This window comes from Sapajus apella, unplaced genomic scaffold, assembly GCF_009761245.1.
Source record: "Sapajus apella isolate SASKATOON/1434 unplaced genomic scaffold, GSC_monkey_1.0 scaffold70, whole genome shotgun sequence".
In the NCBI taxonomy this organism is placed as follows: domain Eukaryota; kingdom Metazoa; phylum Chordata; class Mammalia; order Primates; family Cebidae; genus Sapajus; species Sapajus apella.
Genome location: NW_022437010.1, coordinates 1278347 through 1302484, shown reverse-complemented (window position 1 = coordinate 1302484; position 24138 = coordinate 1278347). Strand labels below are relative to the sequence as shown.

General features: G+C 48.8%; 1 protein-coding gene and 1 long non-coding RNA gene across 4 annotated transcripts; one reads left to right on the top strand and one right to left on the bottom strand.

Annotated features, from left to right (window-relative positions):
• Nucleotides 1–639: 639 nt before the first annotated feature.
• Nucleotides 640–24138, bottom strand: TFAP2A (transcription factor AP-2 alpha). 3 transcript variants are annotated; one of them, XM_032249965.1, is made up of 7 exons: nt 23501–24138; nt 13973–14407; nt 10877–10928; nt 8544–8775; nt 6510–6628; nt 4467–4608; nt 640–2658 (listed from the first exon to the last, which is right to left on the bottom strand). In XM_032249965.1, the coding sequence occupies exons 1-7, from the start codon at nt 23531–23533 to the stop codon at nt 2370–2372; spliced, it is 1302 nt and encodes a 433-aa protein (XP_032105856.1). In that variant the 5' UTR covers nt 23534–24138; the 3' UTR covers nt 640–2369. The 3 variants fall into 3 exon arrangements, with proteins under 3 accessions (XP_032105856.1, XP_032105855.1, XP_032105857.1); XM_032249964.1 differs by lacking the exon at nt 23501–24138 and adding an exon at nt 19038–19322 and having other exon boundaries at nt 998–2658; XM_032249966.1 differs by lacking the exon at nt 23501–24138 and adding an exon at nt 15646–16461 and having other exon boundaries at nt 998–2658.
• On the top strand, nt 17092–20572 carry LOC116531284. Its single transcript, XR_004260348.1, has 2 exons — nt 17092–19148; nt 19366–20572. It is a non-coding gene; the product is annotated as an uncharacterized LOC116531284 (long non-coding RNA).

The window sequence follows — 24138 nt, the reverse complement described above, 5'->3', positions numbered from 1 at the left end:
GAGCTCAGCACACAGTCCTCTTATTGTAGAAGACAGATACGAGAGGCCGGCTTCACAGCCCTCCCCCATCCTCCCACCCCACCTCAGAGAAGGTTTTATATTTCTAAAAGGTCCTAAGAGGAGCTCTCTGGTGATAGGAAAGGGTGGGCTGGCATTTAGGGGGCAAGCAGGAAAGATTCAAGGGATCAACATCATTCCTAACGCCTGTCTCTACCTCGAGAGCTACAGGAGAACATCTCTAAATAAAATATGAAAATAAATGGGAGACAGTTTGCCCTCTCTTTCCCTGCTCTATGTATATTTCTGCCACTATTCCTTTTCTGTCAGAAAACTGGAGCTGGTCTTAGCTCATTTGCTTGTCTTAGCCACCAAATAGCCTGGGCAAGCAAGTGAACGTTGAAGTGGTTTGTGCTAATGAACAAACAATTTAAATCTCAGTTATCCTCTGAGACAAATTCCAAAGCAGTTATGGGGGGGGGGCGCTATTAGACAGGGGTGGGGGGGAGGGGAGGGCTGCTGGTGGGAAGTTTCTTCTGTTCTTCTCTTCTCCATCTTCCTGGTCATCCTTAACATTTGGTCCTGTAGATTTTATATTTTGCTTTCCAAAACACAAATGAAAACCTAAAGGATCAACATAAATAAAATAAAACTTTATTTTTAATAATAAAATTAATGTTTCTAGTAAGGAGAAGACAGTATGTCATTCCTTTAGCAGTACAAACAATCTTTTATCCAAAAGAATACATCGGGCTTTATTGTGTCATTTGTCTGAATACAGACTCAGTGGAATATCGAAATGATACCCTGCTCTGAACTCCAAGTTGAAAGTAAGTTTTTATTATACTTGAGGGAAACAATGGGTTCAGCTGCTTATTGCAAGGAGCAATTGCCAAGGGAGAGTTAAACTCAATTACTGTAACCATACTGAATAAAAAATACTGCCAAGAACAAAAATACGCCTGGGTAAAGACAGCCACTGAATAAAAAAAAATCGACATAAAGCGTATCAAATATTTATTTATCTGGGCAACAAAGGACTATGATACATTGACAGGCATGGAGACTACTGCCAGCACAACTCAATACAATGCAACTAGAACTGCTTCCAAAATGGCCAGTGAAAATACAGAATACCAGGTGGTCCCAAATGTTTGAAGTTCTTTGAACAAAAAGAGAGAGGAGAGAAAGAGAGAGAGAGAGGGGAAAATTCCCTAACCCTTGGTTTAAAGACAATATTCATTTATTGCTCAAATGCTTTTAAGGGAGGACAGTGGAATAAAATAAACTTTTTTTTTTTTCTCCCTACAATACATAGAAGGGTTATCAAACCACTCAAGTTTAAAAATCTTTCCAGGGTCCAATATCACTTTTTTTTCTTTCAGTTCAATGAAAAGCTAAACGTAATAATACTAATTATAAATTTTATTTTACTTTTTAAAAATTTGTCCAGCTGTTTCATTGTCACCTTTAACATGCTACAACAGGGCGAAACTCATGAATCCCAGAGAAAAAAAAATCCCCCAAACATTGGATTTCTAAATCAGTACCATGAACCACATGAAAAACTAATAGGAAGATTCAAAACCCACTAAACAAGAGGTAAATGAGATCAGATAAATTAAAAAAAAAAGGCTTAAAACAGACTCACCATATTTACAATTCCCATTAAATTACACATAAATAAATATATACAGAGACGTGAACACTGATTCCCTTATATAAATGCGAATCGTGTTGCCAGAGAAAGTTCAAGTTGGTCGCTTTACCTTAAAGAGGAAAAACTTCTACAACTGAAGACATGACATGGAACTTCGTGTATTTGTGTTCAAGTTTATTCACAATACTGATAAAAATGTTGTCATCATCCTTTTGGCTTTTTTTTTTTTAAAGTATGGCTACAATCTGAACTGAAGTATGTAAGGGAAGGTGGTGATTCAGTCCCATGAAGCGCATATAATTTTTTTTTATTTTTACTTTTTTTTTTTAGAAAAAAAGTTTTTAATTTTTTTCTGTTGCTGTTGTTGATTTGCTGTTTCGTTTAAAAAAAAAGGGGGGGGTTCATAAACTCGGCAGAACTTTTCTCTGCTGGCTTCACGGCCTGTTCTGTTCTCTTAGGCTCCACAGGAGGGCACAGGGGTGTAGAAGTAGGAGTGGGTGGGGAGGTCGAGGGGGGAGTCGGAGCGGCTGCCCCACTGACAGTCGAGAGAGCAGTCCCGGAGACTGGGGGGACCCAAGGGCAGCGGTGGCGGCGGCGGCGGCAGCAGCAGCAGCAGCAGTAGCAGCAGCAGGAAGGGTTGCTGATCCCAGAGCTGTCACCCGCCGGTGGGTGGGCGCGCGGGGGCTGGTGAGGCGCAGGGCGGGAGGAGAGCTCACTTTCTGTGCTTCTCCTCTTTGTCACTGCTTTTGGCGTTGTTGTCCGTGTGGCTGTTGGGGTTGTTGCTGAGGTACATTTTGTCCATGGCCTTGAGGGCCTCGGTGAGATAGTTCTGCAGGGCCGTGACCGCGGCGCACACCGCGGGGCTGCCGAAGCCGTGGGAGATGAGGTTGAAGTGGGTCAAGCAGCTCTGGATGCCGGGCTCCAGGATGGGGTTGGGCCGCGAGTTCCCCAAGGGAGATCGGTCCTGAGCCAGCAGGTCGGTGAACTCCTTGCAGATCTGTCTGCAGCACAAGTGGAGCAGAGAGAGCGACATAAGGCTCCACCTTGGGCAGCACCAGCAGCAAAGAGAAAACCTCTCTCCCTGCAGCTACCACTGCTGGGATCCCGCCCGCACCTGACATCACCTAAGGCCCCAGGGACAGACCGTGCGACCACACGTTGGGAGAACCAGGCACCTCTCAGTGGTCACTAAACCATCTCTCTTTACTAAAATGCAAGCCCTTCCTACCTTCACAAATGACTCTCTCTCTTTCTCCTCTCAGATATGTTAAACTTCCATTCCCATCTTTCTCCCTCACACCAAACGTCCTAGACGTCCTAGTCCTAGACGTAGGAAACCATTTCACACATTAGAAGAGAAAGAAAGAAGTCAGGCAGACCGGAAGTCAGAAACACTAACATCCTGCCAATATTCTGCTGCAGCCGTCAGCCTTCCTATTCAAAACGTCCTAAAGACCGTCTTCCCTGCTCCTCTAGAGAGACCTCGGCAGCAGTGTGTAGAATGAAGTCCCCACTCCTGCACCTTCCAATCAAATTCAGTTGAATTTGGACAGAAAGGCAAAACTTTGCTTGGGATTATTTTGCCTTTAAAAAATAACAACAACAGTAACGAAAACCAGCAGGCATACACACACACACCCTGTTACTTGGAGATAATTCAAAGTAGTGTTTGGGAAGAAGAAACAGACATTTTAATTTCCCATTTCTCCTCTTTCCCCACATAGGTCAAAATAAATATACTGCAAATTGTGAAGATGGGTGTGCTCTGGAACCCTGGGGAAAAGAAAAAGTTGAAATCTCACAGAAGTAGATGAGGCCTGTACTCAGGAAGCTCTGTCTCTGATTTCTGGGAGGCAAAGCCTCGCTGGGGCCTTCCCAGGGCCACAGCAGCCTGGCCTAGGGGGCTGGGGAGGGGGATAAGCGAGGAACCTGGGCTGGCTCAGTTCTCCAAGGCCGGCTCATGTTCCCAGGCCAGAAACAGGGTCTCACCCAAGGCCTCAGCTTATGCCCTCTGCTTCCATGCCCTCCTGTGACATCAACTTTGATAATTAGGGGCTTCCCAACAAGCCTTTTAATTTCCAGAAAAATATCAAAACAGTCATTTTCTTTTCACACACCACCTGGAGAAGCCTATTCAGTCTAGGCACCAATGGGAATATAACTTGGGCCACTTTGAAACCTATTTGACTTCTCGCCTGTAGAGTAAAACTTCTGTGGGGTGTGTGTATCTCTCTCTCTCTCTCTGTCTCTCTCTCTCTCTCTCTGTCTCTCTCTCTCTCTCTCTCTCTCTCTCTCTCTGTAGTACTTTCGAGAAGGGGGTGTGAAAGGAAGGTAAGAAATGGAATAAGGATTTGGGTTGAAACTAGGACAGCTTCTGGCTTGCACATTTTACAGGCCACGGTTTAATCTTTGCCCTTGGAGAATATATTGACAGGAGACAAAAAGTGATATAGGTAAGCCTGTTACCCCTTTGAGGATTTGATTCTGGTCTTTCTGAAAGAACGTAGTCACAAATCCATCCTCAACTTCCAGCAAACCTCTCCTACGTCCCACCCCCATACACACTCATTTTAAAAAAATAAAAATGAGAAGGTGGGAGAGATGAGAGAGAAAAGTTGGGAGCAACCTAACAATCCCACCTGTATTTCTCCCTTAACATAGACTATGATTTATAAGACGGTGTTGTAACTTCAATATCTGCAACAAAGCTGATGAACACAAATGGAAAACAAGAGAGAAGGAAGAGCAAAACAATTTTTGTTTCTCTTGACAATGAGACCCAGAGACCCCGCAGAGGTAAATGCCTTACTTTGTAGCCAGGAGCATGTTTTTTCTTGTCACTTGCTCATTGGGATCGGAATGTTGTCGGTTGAGAAATTCAGCTACTGCTTTGGCAGGAAATTCGGTTTCACACACGTACCCAAAGTCCCTGGCTAGGTGGACAGCTTCTCCTGTCAAGAGGGGAGAGGAGGAAGCCAGTGCAAGAGAATGAAGAGTAGGGATCCCAACTTCTTCCCCACTATCAACTCCCTTATTCCCTTCACCCCAAATGCGGCAGGAAACACAAACTACTTGTTTTCTCATTTCAGGCATTTTATTTCCTTCCTTCTCTGTGGGATCTGGTGGATACATTTATCAGGAAAAATGACCACTTGTTCTAGAGGGCCAGGAAGACTTGAAAATGTAAATCCCATCCACCAACTTCCAGTCCCATCCCCCATGCCAAATAGCATTTCTCCAAATTCTCTTTTAAAATGCTTCTTATATTCCAGCTTCAACACCTATCAACACATTCATAAATGATACTCATAATTATTCCTTGAGCTTTTCTGGAAGGGAACAACTGAGGGGTTACATTTTAACTTGATCACATAAATTATCTGTTCATCCAAACCGATTAACCAAGAGGATTTGAGGGTCACTCCACTGAGTCTGTCTGTGTTGTTGATTTTCGAATCTTTGGTTTTAATTTCCTGAACCAGTTGGTTTTTACTGCAGGGCTTCCTGCCATTAGCTCCAGCTCCGGAAGAACGCATGCGCCAATTAGAGCATCAAAGCCCTCTCCGCAGAGCTTGTTTCCATAAAATGGAGCGGATCACAAACAATAACAGTTCTCCAGAAACTGCCTCCCTGCTACAGAACTCAATCCCCAAACCCAGACAAACTCTCACGCTATACCCCAAGCCACCACTACCATTTTCTTGGCATATAATTCTTTTGGGAGTATGAAGAGTGGGTTCTCTACGGACTGGTACGATTTTTAATGTAATGCTACTGTAGCTCAGTTTCTGGCACTGAACTATTGCTGATTTTCTAAACAGTTATATTACTATCAATCTCTGACATTATCAACAAATGGAATTCATAGGATTCCTCCTCAAATATATGGTTTTAAACATTTAAAGCATAATTTACAAACTACAACTTTAATTGTTATGTATCCCCTCAAATAAAAGATGTGAATAAGATAAAACAACTTCTTTAAATGTACATGCTAGTTTTAAAATCTGTCTGGTAATTAAAGTAACTTTTATTCCCTGTTAGCGAGAGACATTTACAAAAGGACACAAAGCAAAACAGGAGAGCTGCAGATTCAATTCAGTACACCCAAACCTAGGCCAATCTTGTATCAGAAAACTTAATCTAGAGGCAGCAGGAATGTGAGTGGCTTCTGGTGACACTTATCTAGAGCAGGGAGTGAGGATGAGGGTTGGCTTTTTGTTTTGAGGCGTTTGGAAGGGTGTGTGTGTGTTTACAGCTGCAAGGAGGAACTTTTTGCAATGCTTATGTTTCTTTTATCTTTCCAAATCCACACAATCTAGAATCAAAAATTGCTCACTTTTCTTCTTCTCCAAGAGAAAAGCACAATTAAACAAGAGATAAGGGAGCATATGTTTGGAAAACAAAAACCTGAAAGGGCACATTACCCTCAGCTTTCAGGACGGTCTTAAATCAGGACGCAGGTCAAAGATTCCCAAATTAATTCAGGAAGTAATGGTCACGCATTTCTCAAACGCAGATGTCAGAATAACGTAAGTGATTTACTGCTGAGCCCTTTAAAGGAGACAGGAACTTGGAGAATGTGCAGTTCTTAAACTTGTGCATTGTTTAGGTCAGAATTAGGCTGGAGAGGTCTAACTTTATGGTAGAGAAGGAGGAGGAAGGATGAAGGTATAAGAGTATATGCAAATGTTTCTTTTTGCCATGCAAGAATTCTGTTCACATCTGGCTACATTCTCTGCAAAGATGAAACTGCCCAACTGACACAAAATACAACCAAACATCTGGCCACTAAATATTATTCATTTTCCCAAAAGGTAGGTCCTTCTAGTTAGCAAGTGGGTTCGCTTACCCTCTACTAGTGATGTGAGCAGGGTAACGTTGGCAGCTTTACGTCTCCCTGCTGGCAGATTTAATCCTATTTTGTCCAGTTTTTCTCTTAAAGATCTTCCTCCGTTTTTAGACTTCGCCCTGTTTCACAAATATATGCAAGAAAGGGATTTAGAAAACATTGGGTTGCTCTGTACTACATTAAAATCATTGTGAAAGCTTCCTAAACTGTGCTTTCAAAAACTGAGAAGCTTGGCCCCAAGACATTTAAAGGAGGAAAACCTAGGAATAGTACAGCAAGTTCATAGGAAATAAATGCCTGTTAAACTGTAAAGCACTCCCTATGTTTAGTTATTATTGCAACACTTGTGGCAGGTTGAAAAGTTTTGATTTCCCAACTCTCTAAAGAAGAACCACAAACAAACAAACACAGCCTGATCTCTAGGGTTTGAGGTATTCTTGAGTTCAACTGATTACTGTATATTTTCTCTGATGTTACAATCACACAAATCCCAACAGGGTCTTTAAAACTGTCTGTGCAAGATATGCTGTTAGGTTGTTCTGAGTAACCAAAGTTATCATCACTCTCATGTTTCTTGCTCTGGCTCTAGCCCCAATGGGAAATTCATTTCACCAACTGTTTACATGCCATGTCACCAGCCTAACTGGAAACGTCAAAGGCTGATATCAGCCCTTAAAAGTTTCACTGATTTCAGAGACAATGGAGGCAGTTCTAAACAGATGTCTAAATAGAATCCCATAATCAGAAAGTGGTTAAGATAAATTGTTTAAATAAAACAGCAAATTAATTAATTTCAGATTTTATTCCCTACTCAAGTGCTCTTTAATTGTGTGGATTAGATTATACTCCCCTAGGTAAACAGTCTCCAATATTGGGGATGGGGGAAGGGAAGGAAAAAGCAGAGGGCAGGGAAAAGATCTGTGTCAGTGAAAGATTACAAAGGGAAAGCAAAATGACTGTGCAGGAGGAAGAAAAGACTAGAAAGGTTGATGTTAAAACCTTCCAGAAAATGATCTTTATGCACTTTATATGGGACATAGCCTTTAGAAAGGAACTGTGGGTCCATTAACAGATAGGTAAATGAATAAAACTCAAAACAATGAAGTTCTCAGCACGATTAAAGAAGAAAGAGGAGAAGAAACATATTATCCAGGCAAGTTCAACACAAGCCCCACAACTCACAAAGTGGAGTGGAATTCTAGGGGGAGGAAGCCCACAGCAGGGAGAAATCTGCCCTGAGAAAAGGTGCTTTACCTTGCTGACCCTTATAAAATCTTATCTACTAAATGAATCATTCAAACCTCGCAGGGGTGAGGTAAGAATCCCTGGCCATGTATGTAACAGCTGCATTCCTTGGTAGTGACTACACACAATGCACGTAAACATGCTCGCACGCAGCCTGGCACACATCAGGGTCCCAGTACATAGGAACAGTCATATGCAAACGCCTATAGCACGGGAGTCGGGAGGTGACAGCAACCGGGGGACACGGCGTGTGGACTCAAGAGGACACCATTCTCTTCCTTTAGTTAAAAGCCATTCTATTAAAACCCTATTCCAGACACGACCGGTTACCCTCGGAGACCCTAGTCAGAGGTAAGGCAAAGCGAGGTGCCTGAGAGGAACTTTTCCTGGGATTGCAAGGTGTGAGAGAAGAGTGAAAAGCTGGCTGCACGGCGCCCCGCGGCTGCGGCGGCCGGGACTGAGCCCGCGGCAGAGCGAACTGCGCCTGCGCAAGGCAGGCCGAGGCGGAGGACCCCGCGAGCGCGCGGCAGCGGACTAGGCGCGCACCAGAACCCGGGAGCGCGCAGGAAGGCAGCGGAGAGCGCTGACGCGCGCCGCCTCGCTCGCCGCACCTCCACCTCCCCCAATCCCGCCCACTTGGCCCTACGCTCTTCTCCCCGCCCCCTTTCCTTTCCCGCGTAGGGAGGGGCGCGGCGCGAGGCTGGTTTGCGTCGCCTCCGCCGCCCCAGCGCAAGCGCAGTGATTCCCCCGGCCGCAGGGCGGGACGGGCGGGGCCGTGACAGGCCTCACCTCCGGAGCACTCCGCCCAGTAGCGACGCGTTGAGACACTCGGGTGGTGAGAGCCGCCGCTGCACTTCCGCCACCGTGACCTTGTACTTCGAGGTGGAGCTGAGGAGCGAGAGGCGACCCGGAACTGAACAGAAGACTTCGTTGGGGTTCACCACGCCGCCGAAGAGGTTGTCCTTATTAATAGGGATGGCGGAGACGGCATTGCTGTTGGACTTGGACAGGGACACGGGGCCTGCGGAGACAGAGGGGAGGCCGCGTGTGGGCGTCGTGAATCCCCCCCAAATCCTGTCCGATCCCGGTCCTCATCCCAGCCAGGGCCAGCTCCCAGGCTTGGGCCACAGCCCCCGCTTTTTTTTTCCCGTCCGGCTCGGAAATTCTGTGGCTCTGTTCTCATCTTGCTACTTCCCTTTCCGTTCCCTTCCTCGGCCTCGAGCCGCTCCTTGCCTCACCGGGCGCCGGGAGGCGGACCAGCACTCCCCCAACCAGCCTGGCCTGCGTTTCTGCCTTGACTCTTTCCCCTTCGCCGTCAAGGGTGCTCTCTAGAGATGGGTGGTGAAATTGGTGACCCCTGAGGCTCTGAGCATCCGAGCGGAGTGGGCCCCAGATGAGGGCCAGCAGCACGGGCTCAGGGTGCAGGGGAATTACATTTGCAAACCGGAGCAAGTTATTTGTACTTTTAGGGGTTTTGCTGGGTGAGGGGTTTAGTGTGTGTGGTGGTGGGGAATTGCTTCAAAGACCCATTATTAAAATCAGCTGACAATTTAGATGGCTAAAGTACCCTGTAAACGACCGTTTTAATTGAAGCACCACGCTGGGAAGTGTTGGATTTTGTTGTCCACACCACAAGTCCCATCTCTTTGATAAATAGGCCCTTTCCTATGTTCAATTTTGAAAACGTCTCAGTTTTGGAGATCTATTCCAAGGCCAGTTTTGAACTGGAGAGTAGGGAGGGACGCACAGGCCTACAGTGAAATACTAGCAACGTGCCCTTTTGTTAGGTAAATGCTTAATAGTCCCTCTGCTAAAGCGCCTTCATTGGGAAAGTGGGTATATATACACTTCTAGTTAAAACCATAGGCTCTTTATTGTTGGACCCACCATTGTTAGAAAAAAAAAAAAAAAAAAACAAAAACAGAAGACCGGCAGAAAGTATACTAATGCATAACGTTTCTCAGCACCAATATAATTCAGATGCATTCACAACCATTTGAATACAGTATGCATTATAATTTAAAATTCCATTTGGAGACATAATATGCACACAATCTCATCACTGTGTTGTTCCTTATGCGTTCTTTAATGGGGATATGCTAGATGTATAGGGAGGTGGGGGGCTCTAGGTTTTGGATAGATCACTTGTGACATTAATAGCTCTGGGGAGGCTAATAGAGACAATAGGAGTTAAACGAACTCTTGAGAGATTACTAATAAAAGAGCCAATTATCATGTCGACTTGGAAAGAGCATCTCTTAAGATTTATCCCTTGCACATCTAATTTGACGTGACAAAGACTTCACAGATGCAAAAAATGAAACTTTAAACTAGCTAACAATATACTTATTGGGGTTAGAAATGAGAACAGTTTTATATAGCATCGTCCTCTGGTGGTGCCTAGAATCCTGAAATGTAACATTGCTACCATAACCAAAAAAAAGCTGCTACCAAGAGTGAATGCCATTTAATCCAGTAAGCTTTATTTCTACTCACTAAACACAACACAAATTGCAAGTCCATTCAAATCACTTGACACTTTTCTAACAGTTTCTGCACTGAACAAATATGCTAATAATCCTCACATCTTCAGGATGCTAATTTTAACCAAAAGCTAAAATTTAGTTAACCTACTTCACAAAGTTCTAAGACCCTTAAACAGCTAACAAGAAGCTGAACTGAAGAACATGAGTGGTTTTTTTTCTCTGCTAAAGAGTGCTTTTCACCATCTCTGTCCTTAACGCTAATAATAAATTATTTGTACTATTTTAGCATTATACACTTCTTAACATTTATCCATGAAATGGATTAAACTATTAAACTCTTTCAAAATTGAAATGCTACTTCCAAGTCAGTTCAACTACTGTACATTTTGTGTTTGTCCAAATATCATTAAACTAAATTAAATGGTCAAATCATGAATCAGAACAAAGCTAGCCTGTTAGCATTACCAACATACTGAGAGCTGATTATTTAAGCATTGCTGTTCTGTGCCTATCTATTTGCTAATTCTGAGCCTTTAGGAAATCCTATTTGGAAAAAATAAACACAGCTCTGCAAGTTCTTTTAAATAGCACTCTGCCTGTAAGGACATGCTTGGAATGCAGAAGGAAATGGCTTACCTTTCTTAATTACAGTTTGATCTGGGATGTTAATACCCGGGTCTTCTACATGCTGCAACAAAAGGATACACATGGATGTAAGTGTATAATCAAAACAAAAGGAAATGAATATTCCCTGCAAAATGGGAGGAGGGGAAGGTGTAGAACTAAAATTCCTCCTCCCATATAATGACATTTATATATAAACATCTCATCTTGGCTTATTGGAATTTGGGGCTTTGCAACTCAAGAGGTTTCACTGCACACCAATGGCCAATTTCTCCTCCTCCAGCAAATAATCCATGTTTAAAGGGGGTGGAGATGGGGAATAAAACTTTCTTTGGAAATTGAATCAAGTGTTGGAGCACCTAATCATTCTCAGTCAGTTCAACATTTAGAAATGTACCTAGCTTTAGATTGGCGCCTCAGCGGCTTCTGACTTTAGCAATTCCAGTGTTCAGGCAGCGAAAGCCAAGGAAACACAATAGAAATGACAGGGGTGGAGTAACAGGAGAGTGTTGGAAAAGGTTTAGATAGTATAATAAAGAGCAAACACATACACACCTTTACTTATGGAAAACTCCAAATAAATTTTTAAAAAGACTACTGCCTCAGTTTGGATATTACAGGAATATGAAAATGATCAAAAACAAAAAACCTTTGAGCTTGCTTTCCTGTTATCCAACAGCAGGTTTGTCGTTGATATGGGGTGTTTTTCTTTCTTTCTTTTTTTTTTACAGATGGATGGCTATATGTGTGTACGCTAGAGTCAAAACGTGATTAGAAAGTAAAATGAAATCATGTTTTCTAATGCAGAAACTGACAGGCAATATAATGTCTGGCTGTGTTTACAAATTAGCACCAGGGCTGCTGAGATAGAAGATTTTGCAATCGTTACCAAACACAGGCATTACCATTTAAAAAACTATTACTTCCTTCTCTAGTCTTTGTCCAACAATAATACTGATTCGAACATTTTCCATTCTGTCTTGGATTTATGCTCCTGTTAATTGTGCCTGATCGCAATGATTCCGGGTGGATGGTACTAAGTTGCTTTATTACAGGTTTTATTATACTCAATGCTCTCATTTGTAACTTGCCTAAAGTGCTTCTGGATTTAAGTATAATTAAATTGAGAAATGTGCAGAAATGACTACTGCTGCAGTTCTTGTGTTTTAACTATATGGGGAAATATGATCCCTTTATGCATGCACCCTAAACCCATAAAGTAAATGTAGTGTGGCATAATACTTTTATTTGTGTTACTTCTAGACCTTGTCTGTACAGGGAAGACTGTTAAGTTTAAAACCCCACCGAGATATTAATGATTAAATAATTTTCATCATAGATTTGATTTTCTTAAATATTTAGCAGTTATACTTATTAAAGGTTAACTGTTGCAGCAATGGGAAAAAAAATTGAAAACAACCTTCTTCTTGACCCAAATTCCTTTGAAAGAATTTTTTTTCTTAAAAGATGGGGGAGGGAGAGGGAAGAACAACAACTGGGTTTCCTTGTTTTTATTTAATCTTTTGGTTAATTTCTCCTACTGACCAATTTTGCCACAAAGAATGAGTACACAGGTGTTAAGAATTCACCTTGATATTTTTGCAAAGTAGAGCAATTCTAATGCACAGTAGTTCCAAAAGCTTGCAACATTATTTTGCAATTCAAATATTTTCAAAGAACAAGCAAGGAAAAGATTCAGAGTGCTTTGGAAAAGGGAACTAAAATGATCATAACTCCCAGTTCATTTTTAAATTGCTCTTTTATAAATTATTGCTCCTCTCATTTCACTTCCAAAAAAAGCACTGCTAAGTGTCAGTTTCTAAAAACATATATGAACACACACACACAGACACACAATGGTTACTAAATCTTACACTGGATCAAGTGCCTACTTTCCTGCTTTCCATGCAAGGGCTGCTAAACATAACCAACAAATTTCAGTGACTGACTGGGCCAAATGAGAGATGTAATAAATTTTCTATTTTCCTATGGAACTTAAATAATGTTTTAAATTCACCAAGCAAGCAGGTAAGTTCATCTGACCATTTTCCTTACAATCTAATGTAGTAATCATTAAACTGTCAACGGACATACTGCTGCAATATTTGATGCAGTAATTTGAAATAGCATTTTAGCAAAAATCACATCCAGATACATTTCCTCTCCAAAGAAAAGCAGCTTTAACAGAAACCTTTACAGCTTTAATAAAATTACTGGTTTGCTCTAATTCCATTTCAGGAAGGCTGTGAGGAAACCATAAATATGTAGAATTAAAGCAGAGGTACTGGTTGAAGTTTAATTTCAGAAAGTATTTTCAAATTATCAGTAGCCTGGTTTGCACTGTAAATAGTAAATGTGCTAATGCCATGCTTATTTAGAAATCATTTTAAACTGCATTTATTGATAACTGAATTAGAACTCAAATAATGTATTACCCAATAGTCTCAAAACATTTAATTTAATATGGGGTGTAGCAGGTTCTGATAGGCATTGGGAACCCAGCTAATGATTTATGAGGTCACCACTTAGCACCCCTAGGAAGAGAAGGCGGCTGCATTTTAAAGTCTCTTAGCTTGGATTTGCTACTGAGTTTTTCTTTAATCAGAATAGGGTGTACATATAACTTTTAGGTTTCACTAGTGCTTATAAAATCCGGTTAAAACCGATCTTCTTAGTATGTCTTTTACACTTCCTTTTACATTTTGAGAACATTTAATGAGCTCTTTTGGTTGCATTTAACATCATTCCCAGGACAGGGAGAAATCTCCAGGCCAGATTCAGCGGTAGAAGTAGATCTTTTAGCAATTGAGACAGTTTACTGTCGTCGAGAGGAAGATATTGTTAATGGTGACATTCGTCTGATTTATTTGTGTTGGTGGAAATGGTAATTCAGGCATTGTTTGAGGGAGCTCCAGGAACCATTGTTCTGGGGCAGAACTCGCAACTACTTTGTGTGGTTCCTCAAAACGTCCCCCCACCCCGCCCCCAAATAAAATGTTTTTAAAAGGAAATACTGGGGAGAACCCGGACCCACCGACTATGTTCCCGGTATCCTTTCCTGGGGGTAAGTGACTAGAGGGCTATGTTCCCTCCCGCGCGGCCTCTTACCGGGACCTCCTCGATGGCGTGAGGTAAGGAGTGGATCGAGAGGTCTCCGAGTCCTGAGCTGAGAGCGTGTGGGCCGTGCAGGAGGTCCTCGTGCCGCCTGTAGTCCCTGCGAGGATCCAGGCCCGACAGCTGGTGAGGCAGCCCGCGGTGCGTGTGCAGGAGCCCAGACTCCTGGCTCTGCCTCTGGCCGGGCCAGCCTGGGTGCTGCGGCTGCGGCTGGGCGTGCAGGGGGTTCAGGCTGTAGGGGTCGTTGACGTGGGAGTAAGGGTCTTGCGACTGGGGGTAGATAGGCTGGTAGGGTGGGGGAAAGTAGGGGGGCTGGAAGTCGGCATTGGGGGTGTGGGACAGCGGCGGGGCGCTCGTGTAGGGAGATTGACCTACAGTGCCCAGCTGGGGCAACCGTGCCGTCCCGTTGCTGGTGCCGTCGTGACGGTCCTAGAAGACAGCGAGAGGAAAGGTAAAGAACAAGGAATTAGGCGTCGAGCTACAACTATCCACACAAAATCCACTTGACAAGCCTGCGTGGGAAATCTCCTGTTCCCGTTGGCTGGCCGCCGGGAAAAAAAACAGCTCTAAGTTCTTTTCAGAAAATACCCCCGAAGTGAAACAGACCCTTCCAAAAACGCAGAGGAATTAGACATCATATGTAGGGGCACAAGAGACTCTCTTCAGGCGTTTCTTTCAAAGGGGGGAAAAGATAGAAAAGGGTCTCCTGAAACATAGCCTGTTAAGCTGCAGTATGAAACCGCTCTTAAGCAAAATTAAAATTTTTCCTAAATACTAAACAGCAGAAGCAGCCCTTTCCCCCCTCCCCCGATTTGAACCTGTCTGCCACCGCGTTATTGTTTATTCTCTTCCATTTATTTGGAGAGAAAAAAAATCATAAACGTTCAAACACTATTACCCTTTCATTACTATTTAAATAGAAACATATTTCGCAGAGGGGCTGTAACGAAAACACACGTTTAAATTACCAGCTTAAAGAAGGTTTTAACTGCAGGATCGGGGTCTGTCTTTTCCGCTTCCTCAGTTAGGAGTCTTTTTCTCGACAGAGTCGATTTTGGTTTGGATGGGGGAAAGGGGGGCGTCAAGGTTTAAAATAGAAAGATTCAGCCTTATTGGGTTTAAAAGAGAGAGGTGCACCCCGGGGCGGAGGCCCCCGCCCTTTCCACCCCAGCCCCAAAGGGCAAAAGAAACGCCTGACTTTTATGTTTCTCTATTACAACTCGCTTGCAAAACAAGCGAACAGAGTTGATTCCAGGGACTGCGAACCCTCGGCGGTTCAGCCGCAGGCCCCGAGGGTAGGGGTACACCGGGCTGCACTTTTCCTGCAGACAGATTAACCACCGAATGTTGAGAACATCTCGGGAACAAGTGAAGACGCAAGAAAATCAAGATGAACGTGGGGAGAAACACGCCTTGGGAAGCCGAGGCTAGGTAGGTCTGCGTGCGCCGAGAGGTCTAGCGGGGGCTGGGGTGGGGGGCAATGCATTGGATTTAGGGATCAAAAAGAGCGAGAGAAAGGCGGAAGGTGGGGTGGGAGATGCAAATGGAGGGGGTGTCCTGAAGGAAAGCTGGGCGTGAAAACCCGAGGTTTCGGGCAGTTCCACAGCACCAGGCTTCCAGAATCCAATTCCTAAAGAAACAGGAACGGGGGTGGGGGTGGGACTCACCATAGCTGAAAAACTGTGAACTAACATCTGCGAAGAGTCTGGGGTAACGAGTCAGGGTGGAAAAAAACAAGCAAGCCTGGAGCGCCCGGCTGCCCGCCGCCCGAGCGCGCGCCACACAAAAGGCGCCGAGAGCCCCGCGCCACCCAGGACTCCAGTCACGGCGCCGACGCTCCCCCGAGCGCGGGAGCCCCGCTCGGATCCATCCGAACTTGAACCACCGATTCGCGCGGCGCCTTCAGCTGGTCGAACCCACGGTCTCTATCCTGCCGCGACTGGTTATGATTCAAAGTTCTTTAAAAATGAAAAACCCCAAAAAAGGAAAAAGGAAAAAGTATGTGTGAGTGTGTGGGTGCGTGCGTGTTCCTTAATCCGTGTCTCCCCCTCTTTTCTTAGCGGCGGCTTCGCTTGAGCTTCTAATAACCGCGCTGGGCAGCGTTCCTGGAGCCTCCTAATAGCAGATATTCATGACTATTAATATTACAAGAATACTTAATAAGGGAAGAATGCCTGGAAATCGAGCGTGAAGCGGAGAGGCAACTCGCGCCGGAGCCGGCTCTCAATGCAGTCCATTGACGGGAGTCTCAGTGTAGCAAATCGGAGTGGGGAGAGGGAGCGCGAGAGACAAAAAGCGGGCGAGAGAGGGAGCGGGCGAGCGCGCGGGGGGCCGCGGCGCGGCGTCTGGCGAATCACAGGGAAGGGGCAACATTTTAAAAGGTTGCAGGGCATGCAAAAGTGAAAGAGAAAGAGGCAGAGAGGGAGACCGAAGGAGAGAGCGCAGAGAGGGAGAATGTGTCTGCGTGCATGTGTGAGAAAGAAAGTGTGGGCGAGGGAGAGGAGCCCGGAGTGGGGAGAGGGGAGGGAGGGAAGGAGGGAGAGCCCGAGAGGAGGAAGGGAGGGAAAGAGGGAGGGAGAAAGGGAGGGAGGAAGGGAGGGAGAGAGGCAGGGGGGAGGGGGCCCAGCCCGAGCGCACGGAGGGGGAGGCCGCGGGGGAGGGGGAAGGGGAGAGGAAGCGAGCGAGGACAATCAGACCTAAAAGGCTGGGGCAGACCTCGGGATGTAGCGGGGGTCGTGCAGAGCGGGCAGGAGCTGCTGGGGACCGCGTCCGGGCGCTCGTGGGGCTCTCGGCGCGGCAGGCGTTTCCCGGCCCTCCCTGGCCGCGGGGTCCTCGGCTCAGCAGCCGAGCGTGAGACTCAGGACTCGGCTGCCGGCTGCCGCGCGGTTCCTCCATGACCCGGCGCCCCTCCGGGGACCGGCCCGCTCGCGGCGCTGGCCCTCTCCTTAGCCTCCTCCTGAGCTTCGCTCGCACAGGGGCGCCGCGCGCTCCCCGGCCACCGTCGCTCTGCCCTCGGCTCTCTGGGGCCGGGGATTCCGGACCGGGAGCCGGGATGCGGGCCGGGGCGCGCACAGACGCGAGGCGGCCCAGCCCGGGCGCCGCTGGCACGGGCTCGCAGCTCCCGGCAAAAACCCGTTCGACTGGCTGGGCCACTCCCGCCCGACGCCCCCCCAGATGACACGGCCAGCTCTCCCGGCGTGCTGCCTCTGCCAGTCTACCCGCCAGGTTGTCAGAACAAGCGGCACCTCGCCTCCTGCGTGTCCCTACAGAGCCCCGGCACAATCAGACTGCCCCAAGCCAGCTCCGAAACCCGAAATCCCCGCTCCGGCGCTTGCCCGCCGCCGCCAAAGTTGTAGAAACAGCTTTGACTTTATTCTCCTCTCTCTCCTTTCTTCTTTCTTTCTTTTTTTTTTTTTTTTTTGGCCTCAATCACACACGCATTCACACTTGCCCCCACAGGATCCCTCTAGGGTGCAAGTACATCCCCCGCCTAGCCACCCACCCCATCCAGTCGGCACCTAGAGCTGCGCGGAGGTTCGGACCCCGCCCGCCGAGGGCGCCCACACCTGGAGCTGGGTTTCGGCCTCTGCGAAAGTGAAATGCCCCAGCCTCCGGCCAAAGCCCAGACCAGGACTGTATGAATTGTCCTATGAGACTGAGGTGCTCAGTTTCATTCCGACCGGCCTGCAAAGCTCGCCCCCAGCCTCGAAAACAAAGCCACTGGTCTGACATGGGATCCCTGCGTCCCTCCCCCAGCGCGACAGGACCCCCCCAGAGAAGGGCCGGTACCCTTGGGATGTCACCCCGTGCCCCATCTACCGGGGTGGGGGGCCTGAAAGGAGAAAGATTTAAAATAGTCTTCAGAAAGAAAAGAGAGGAGGGAGCGGGTGACACATCGTTCGCATAAACCCAATTTTTGGTTTCGAGCGAAGTCAAGACCTCCGCCTCTGAGCCTGCACACAGACCTGCTTAACATTCTCAGCTTCGAATGCCAAAAAAGAAGTAAAACCAGCAAAAGTTGGGACTGCCACCTATTTAAGTAATCTTCAGCCCTGCACTCCCCAACCCCTCTCTTGGACTCCTTGCTCATTTCACTGAAGGTTGTAACCGTTCCCAGCGCCTCCTGCGGGTGGACCGGTCGCGCTAGGGCCTCCTTGCTGCCTCAAGAAGGCGAGCTCGGGGGACTCTGGGTTTTAAAATGGGTTCCAAAGCGGCGCGCTCTGTCGGCCCAGCGGGCTCGCGGCACCAGAGGTGTACGCAGCCGCTCAAGGATTCCCACGGTCGTTCTCTGCTGCTGCTGAAGCTGGCGCTCCGGCACCCAGCGGCCAGCAGACTCCGTGTAGCACCTTTCCCACCCCACCCCCACGCGCCCCGGTGGGGTGCGTCGATCCTGTAGCTCAGAGGGAGAAGCTACTTAGAACTTCTTGAAGCACAGAGGCTCTGGGGCGAGCCCCGCAGCTGGGATGAGTGTTCTCAAGTTGAACCCGCTTACAGGAAGATGCAGCCCTTCTCACAACGAAGTGCAGGGGCCCTTCTCCAAAGCCCAGAAGAGTATCGCTTTAGAATGGGGGGTGAGGGGAAGAGAGGAAAAAAGGAAAGAATGAATGAATGAATGAATAGAAGAAAGAATATTAAATATCGGAGAGGAAGTTGAAGAGGGAAAAGAGTTTTCTCTTTCTGTTCCTCATGACTTGGGCCCTCAGAATCTCGATGAAGATACACGAGGAGTGCACAGGCGCGTGCCCATTTGCCAGCGACCGCTTCAAAAGCCCATGTTCTTCTCTTCGCCCCACTCTTAGGCACAGCCAAAATTGGTCAGAAAGGGAAGTAAAGTGGAACACGGGCTTCAAAGTAGGGAAACCAAAGAAGGGAGCATCCACGACCTCCCTCTCCAGCTTCTCCCCCGCGTTCTTCGGACGAATCTGAGGGGCGGGCGCTGCGCTGGGGAAAGTTTGTCCCACCCGCGTTTCGCAGCTGGTTGCAAGGAGAGGAGGAGGAGAGGGAGGGTCGAGCTCCGAGCCTGTGGCCGCATGGATGATCAAGCTGGCGTCGCGCTTACCTCGCAGTCCTCGTACTTGATATTATCCGTCAATTTCCAAAGCATTTTCATGGATCGGCTTGAATGGATTTGCCCCTCTCCGTCTCGCACCCAAGTGGAGCTACTCTCTGGGTAAGCGCAAAGTGCTGGCTGCCGGCGGTGAGCACAGGAGGAGGAGGAGGGCGAGGAGGAGGGAGAGGAGGTGGAGGAGGAGGAGGAGGGCGAGGAGGAAGAGGAGGGCGAGGAGGAGGAGGGCGAGGAGAAGGGCGAGGAGGAGGAGAGACGGGAAGGAGCTCCCGTGTGCGCTCGGAGATCTCCCTCTAATGGTAGAAACTTTTCCCTTTTCCAGCTCTTTACCAACAGCCTAATCGCCTCATTAGCATATCAACAATAGTCCAATTGCTCGCCAGTACCGCAATCTGCCGCCGGCCGCTCCGACCCAGGTATAAAGGCCTGTCTACACCGCGAACTTGCTTCTAGAGCTCACTCCTGCCTGCGAACTGATGAAACCATCTTGAGCTCCGCTGCGCGCCCCTGCCCCAACGCCCCCTCTCTTACCCCAGTTCCGCCCCATTCCCTTTCCTTTCTTTCTCCGCTTCCTTTTCTCCAGAGATGCCCTGTGCTAAGCCCGGCACAGCTCCAGGTCCGAGCCGCCACGCCTGGGGCCCGGCTTTTTGCACTTCTCCCTTAACTCTGCTACTACGATCCGAGCTGCCCTTTTGGCCCCGTGCAATTTTATTAGAAATCATTATCCCTTTCGCAATTAAACATAACCACCAAACCAAGACCGGCGAAGTCACTCCAGGGTTTTTGCCCAACTAGGGATCGCCTCCGCTCGCAGCAGCCACCCCCTCGGGCCGCAGCGCCCTGGGAGTTTTATTGGCTTTGAGCTTTCCCCCAGGTTGGAGATTCTGCCAAGCGGCTCCAGTGGCTCTGCTGGGGTTTGCGATCCCTTAATTGCGGCATGTAAAATAAAAGTTGTACCCTGAAGAGGTTACTTGACAGCTCCAGGGGTTAAATAATTTTCCTCCCGTCTATGTGAAGCTAGGGCCAACTGACAGTTCAACTTGGTGTTCAGGCTAAGGTTTCTTAGGTGCGACGTGGACACGAATACAGAACTCCTATGGAGCTGCACACCCGCTTCTGAAGTTGAGCCGAAATAGACATGTGTGCGCCTGCAAGCCTAGATACCGTCTCATGCATGCATCAAAATAAATCACCAGGAACAGACTCTTCGCTGTGTTAATCTGCTCCAGTTTTCCCAAGATTCCCCTTTTTAATTAAAGCAGGGAGAGTTCCTTCATGATTTGGTGATGCTACTAACGCGGGCGTGCTCGCCAGGCAAAGCCCGGCTGACGCGGAACCTGGAGGCCTGGAAAGCCACCTCCTTGTCCAGATGGGTCAGTCCGGGCTTTTGGACTTTTCATCTGGGCCTGCTGGCTCCGCTGGGGCTTTTTTTATCCGTTTCCTTTTCGGGATTTTTTTTTTTTAAGTAAGAAAAAAATAATAATAAAGGACCTAATGTGACACTATGAAATACAGAGTAATTAATTTTCCTGGCTGAGCTTCCTCATTTGTCCTCCAAAAGAAAGTTACCTCAGTCTTTTCTCTCTGCGATATGCGCAAACTCCGTAACTACACTAGGTCCCGCCCCAGAGTTACTCTAGTAAGGACCTTTGATTCATCTGGGATTGTTTCTCAAAAATCTCCAAGTCGCCCAGATTTCCACCTGGCTTACCTAAAAAAGGATGGAAGCTGTGGCAGATCGGAGCATTCCTTCACAGGTGTAAGGAAGGCAGGAGCAGGGAGAACTCCCCCCTCCACCCAAAGCTGCAGAAGGGGAAGTCTCCCTCCAAAGACGCCAGCAAACTCCCCAAACCTAGCAGAGTAGGCGGAAGGCCCCAAAAAGCTAGGGAGAAGCCAGAGCTGGCAGGGGACCTCAGAGCCCCAGGGAGCCCTCCCCATGCCCTGGGCCTCCCTTGCCCCACCTGAACTGAGCACAATCCCTGGGCTGAACCGGCCTTGAGGCTTGGCGCCGCCCTCCGTCCAGAAAATGGTCGACTTTCCAGGGCTAGACCCTGCGGGGCTGTCCCGGCCTGTCGCCAGTGCAGTGGCTTGAAGTCAGGATCTGGGCTGCCAGGAGCAACAACACCCTCCCAGCAGCGGCCACAGCCTGAGTAGGCCAAATCCTAGGCCTGGGAGCACGGGTTTTTACACTCCGCAGACGTCGCCACAGTGTGCTTAAGGGAACTCCAAGTTTCGCTTTCTTTCCTTGTTTGCCGGCTTGTGAAGACTCCCCTCCATCCTCTGCAACCCCGTTTCAATCCTTCTTCCCAATTCCCCACTTCCCCGCGCCCCGCAGATCTTCGGCTCCGCACCCGCCAGGGCTGCTAAACTGTTTTTGTAATCCCGCCGAGGGCGCCATTGAGGTGCAGATTGGGACCTGCTGGCTCTGGGCTGCCGCCCCTGGTGTCGGTGTAGGCGCTGATGAAAGGCCGGGACGAGCGCGGGTACGACCCCGGAGCCAGCCGAGCTGCATTCGTGCCAGCGTCATTACCACGCTAAGTCGCTTCATTGCATGTCAATGCTCTGGCAGGGCCAGAACCCCGGGACAGCAGCGCCAGGCCTGGGGTTGGGGGTCGAAGATCCAGGCCTGACTTGGTGGACATTAAAAGGGCCTGGGGTGGGGGTGAAGGGGGAATATTTGTGTGACAGACAGAGTCACAGAGAAAGAGACAGTGAGGGGCCAGAATGACTATTTTCCCTGATTGTCAATGCCCAGCGGGAGCCGGGAGCCCAACAGGCCCAGCACAGCAGATTCGGCCCCTCCGGGCCCCAAATGCGCTGGCCCCACCCGAGATCCAGGCCTCCAGCCACTTGCCTAACTATGAGCCCGCAGGAGTCAGGCCGGCGGCTCCCTCTTCCTCCTCCTGCGGCGTCTCTCGGCTTCTAAACCTCAGTGAACCCACAGGAGGCCCAGTCCCGGCCCGAACCTACTCAACAGGCACCTTCTCAGGCCTAGGAATTCTGCAGCGAAGTTCACTGGGATTTGAGGACAAAACCCAAAGACTGCTATCAAAAGACTCCCCGTCTTCAGCCTCGAAAGAAGAGGGGTAGGAAGGGCCTTTAGCCCACAAGGGCGGGGAGGGCAAGGTGTGGGTTCCTGGGGATTTGTGTCTGGTATGGGATTTGCATCCTTAAACCACAAGATTCACCTAACCTTGGGGATGAAATAGCATTTAGTGAGGCTTAGCTAGGGGGAAGAATATAAAACAGCTCACTCTTGATTAATAAGTACAAGGGGGAAAAGTACAGAATGCAAAAGGCCTTTCTTCCTCCAACTCCAGGTAGCTTAGTGAGAACTGCACTTCTCAGAACTTTACTTTTAATGGCCTAAATCTGAAACAAGAGAAGAGCTCGCCCAGGAGTAGCAAGGCTTCGATTTGGTTGGGGTGGAGTGGGGAGTTTAGGGCATTAGATTCGAATTGTCCCCCGGGGTTTTGGGCACACAGAATCTCCCCCTAACCAGGTCTCCCTTGGTTGGGGCGAAAACAGGGCCTCGCGGTTTTGATGATGAAATCGGTTAGAGGCAGAGCCTTTTACCTCCACCAACCTGGCCAAAGCCGCAGTTTCCCAAAGAGAAAACGTCTGGAAGTTGGAAGGAGAGCACTGGACAAATGCTTCCTTGGCCGGGGTCGGAATCCGGGACTCAGGAAGGACAAGAGCAAGCCTTGGACGCCTTGTGTTGCCCGCGGCCTAGCAGAGCCAAGTTCCGCAGGCGTTGTTTTTGGCAAATTCGCGACCTCCTGCCTCGTCACCCCCCATTCACACACTCCTTCATCCGTACCCCAGGCAGCAAAAACCCATTTCAGGGAGCGGAGTGAGTTGGTAGCTAAACTTTGGGCAAACTCTTTTAAGTGTCTCCCAAAGAAACACTCTGCCGCCGCGACCCGGCCATCCGGACCCCTTTCTATTCGCCACACATCCTAGATCCCCCGAAACCTGGGAGTACCAGGACAGGTGCACCAGGATCTGTCCCATACTCAACCCCGGGGTCTACCGCGAGCCCGAAGGCGCGGCAGGCTGGGAACGTACACTGCCGCGCGCAGCAACCCCAGGCCTGCGCCCTACCCCCTTCCGAATTAGTCATCCTCCCAAGTTTCTGCTTGAGTAGGGAGGCGGGTGGGGGAAATGGCCACGGCACAAACCACAAGTGACCCACCGGGCCACCTGTGGAGCGTGCGCCGGACTTTCCCCGGCACGGGGCCCCGCGGGAGGCGCGCCTTGCCCCCAGCGCCGCGGTCGCCGCCTGCTTTTCCTGTCTTTGCTGTCTCCTGGGAGCTCTCTTGGGCGCTGCCAGAAGCGCCTCACCTACGACTCCCCTGCCCTGGGCCACGGCGCTTCCTCTCCTCCTCCCCGCTCCGGCCCCCTCCCCTACTCCACCCCCGCCCACCTCAACCCCAGCCAAGGCAAAGCCCCCGTACCTGCCAGTCCCCCATTTTGGCAAGTATGGACATCGCGGCTTGGCGCTCCTGGCGACTGGTCCCCGCCGGGCATGGGCTGTAGGGCTCGGCCGGGCCCGCTCCCTGGAATCGCTTAGGCAAATCCTCCTTTTTTACCTGCTCACCAACATCTCACCTGGTCATAAAGAGCTGGGTTGCTACCTGCCGACGCATGCGCGCTGGCCCAGGAATTCACTCCGCCAGCTGCAGTCCCAGCGCCTCACCGAGCTGACCTGGGAAGTGATGGATTTATAGCCGCGGCAATCTTGCCATCAGCTCCAGCTTTTCCCAACAGCCCCAACCCGCTTTCCCAGTCAGTCCCTGGCCCGGGAACCGAAGTGGACTGACTGCTGGAGTGTGCTGGGTGCGATGCGGGTTTGAGTGTGTGTGCTCTCGCACTCCAGTGGTGGGTGCTTCGACAGCCTCGACCCATGGCTCCCCTCCCCTCGGAACTTTTGAGCTGGAGGAGTCTCCACTCCCGGGTAGGGGTCAGGGGTTGGGAAACGACAAGACCAGTAGAAGAGACCTGATGATCCCCGCGCACCTGGACAGAGTGGGGATGGGTCGCCGTCCCCGCCTCCCCACCCGCCTACGAGGCGCAGGGCGCGGCTGGCCTTAGC

Coding starts and splice junctions, on each gene's coding strand:
- TFAP2A (XM_032249964.1), bottom strand. CDS start 19,088: ATGAAAATGCTTTGGAAATTGACGGATAATATCAAGTACGAGGACTGC. Junction 14,408..19,037: donor TCAAGTACGAGGACTGCGAG/GTAAGCGCGACG, acceptor GCTGTCTTCTAG/GACCGTCACGACGGCACCAG. Junction 10,929..13,972: donor ACGCCATCGAGGAGGTCCCG/GTAAGAGGCCGC, acceptor CTTTTGTTGCAG/CATGTAGAAGACCCGGGTAT.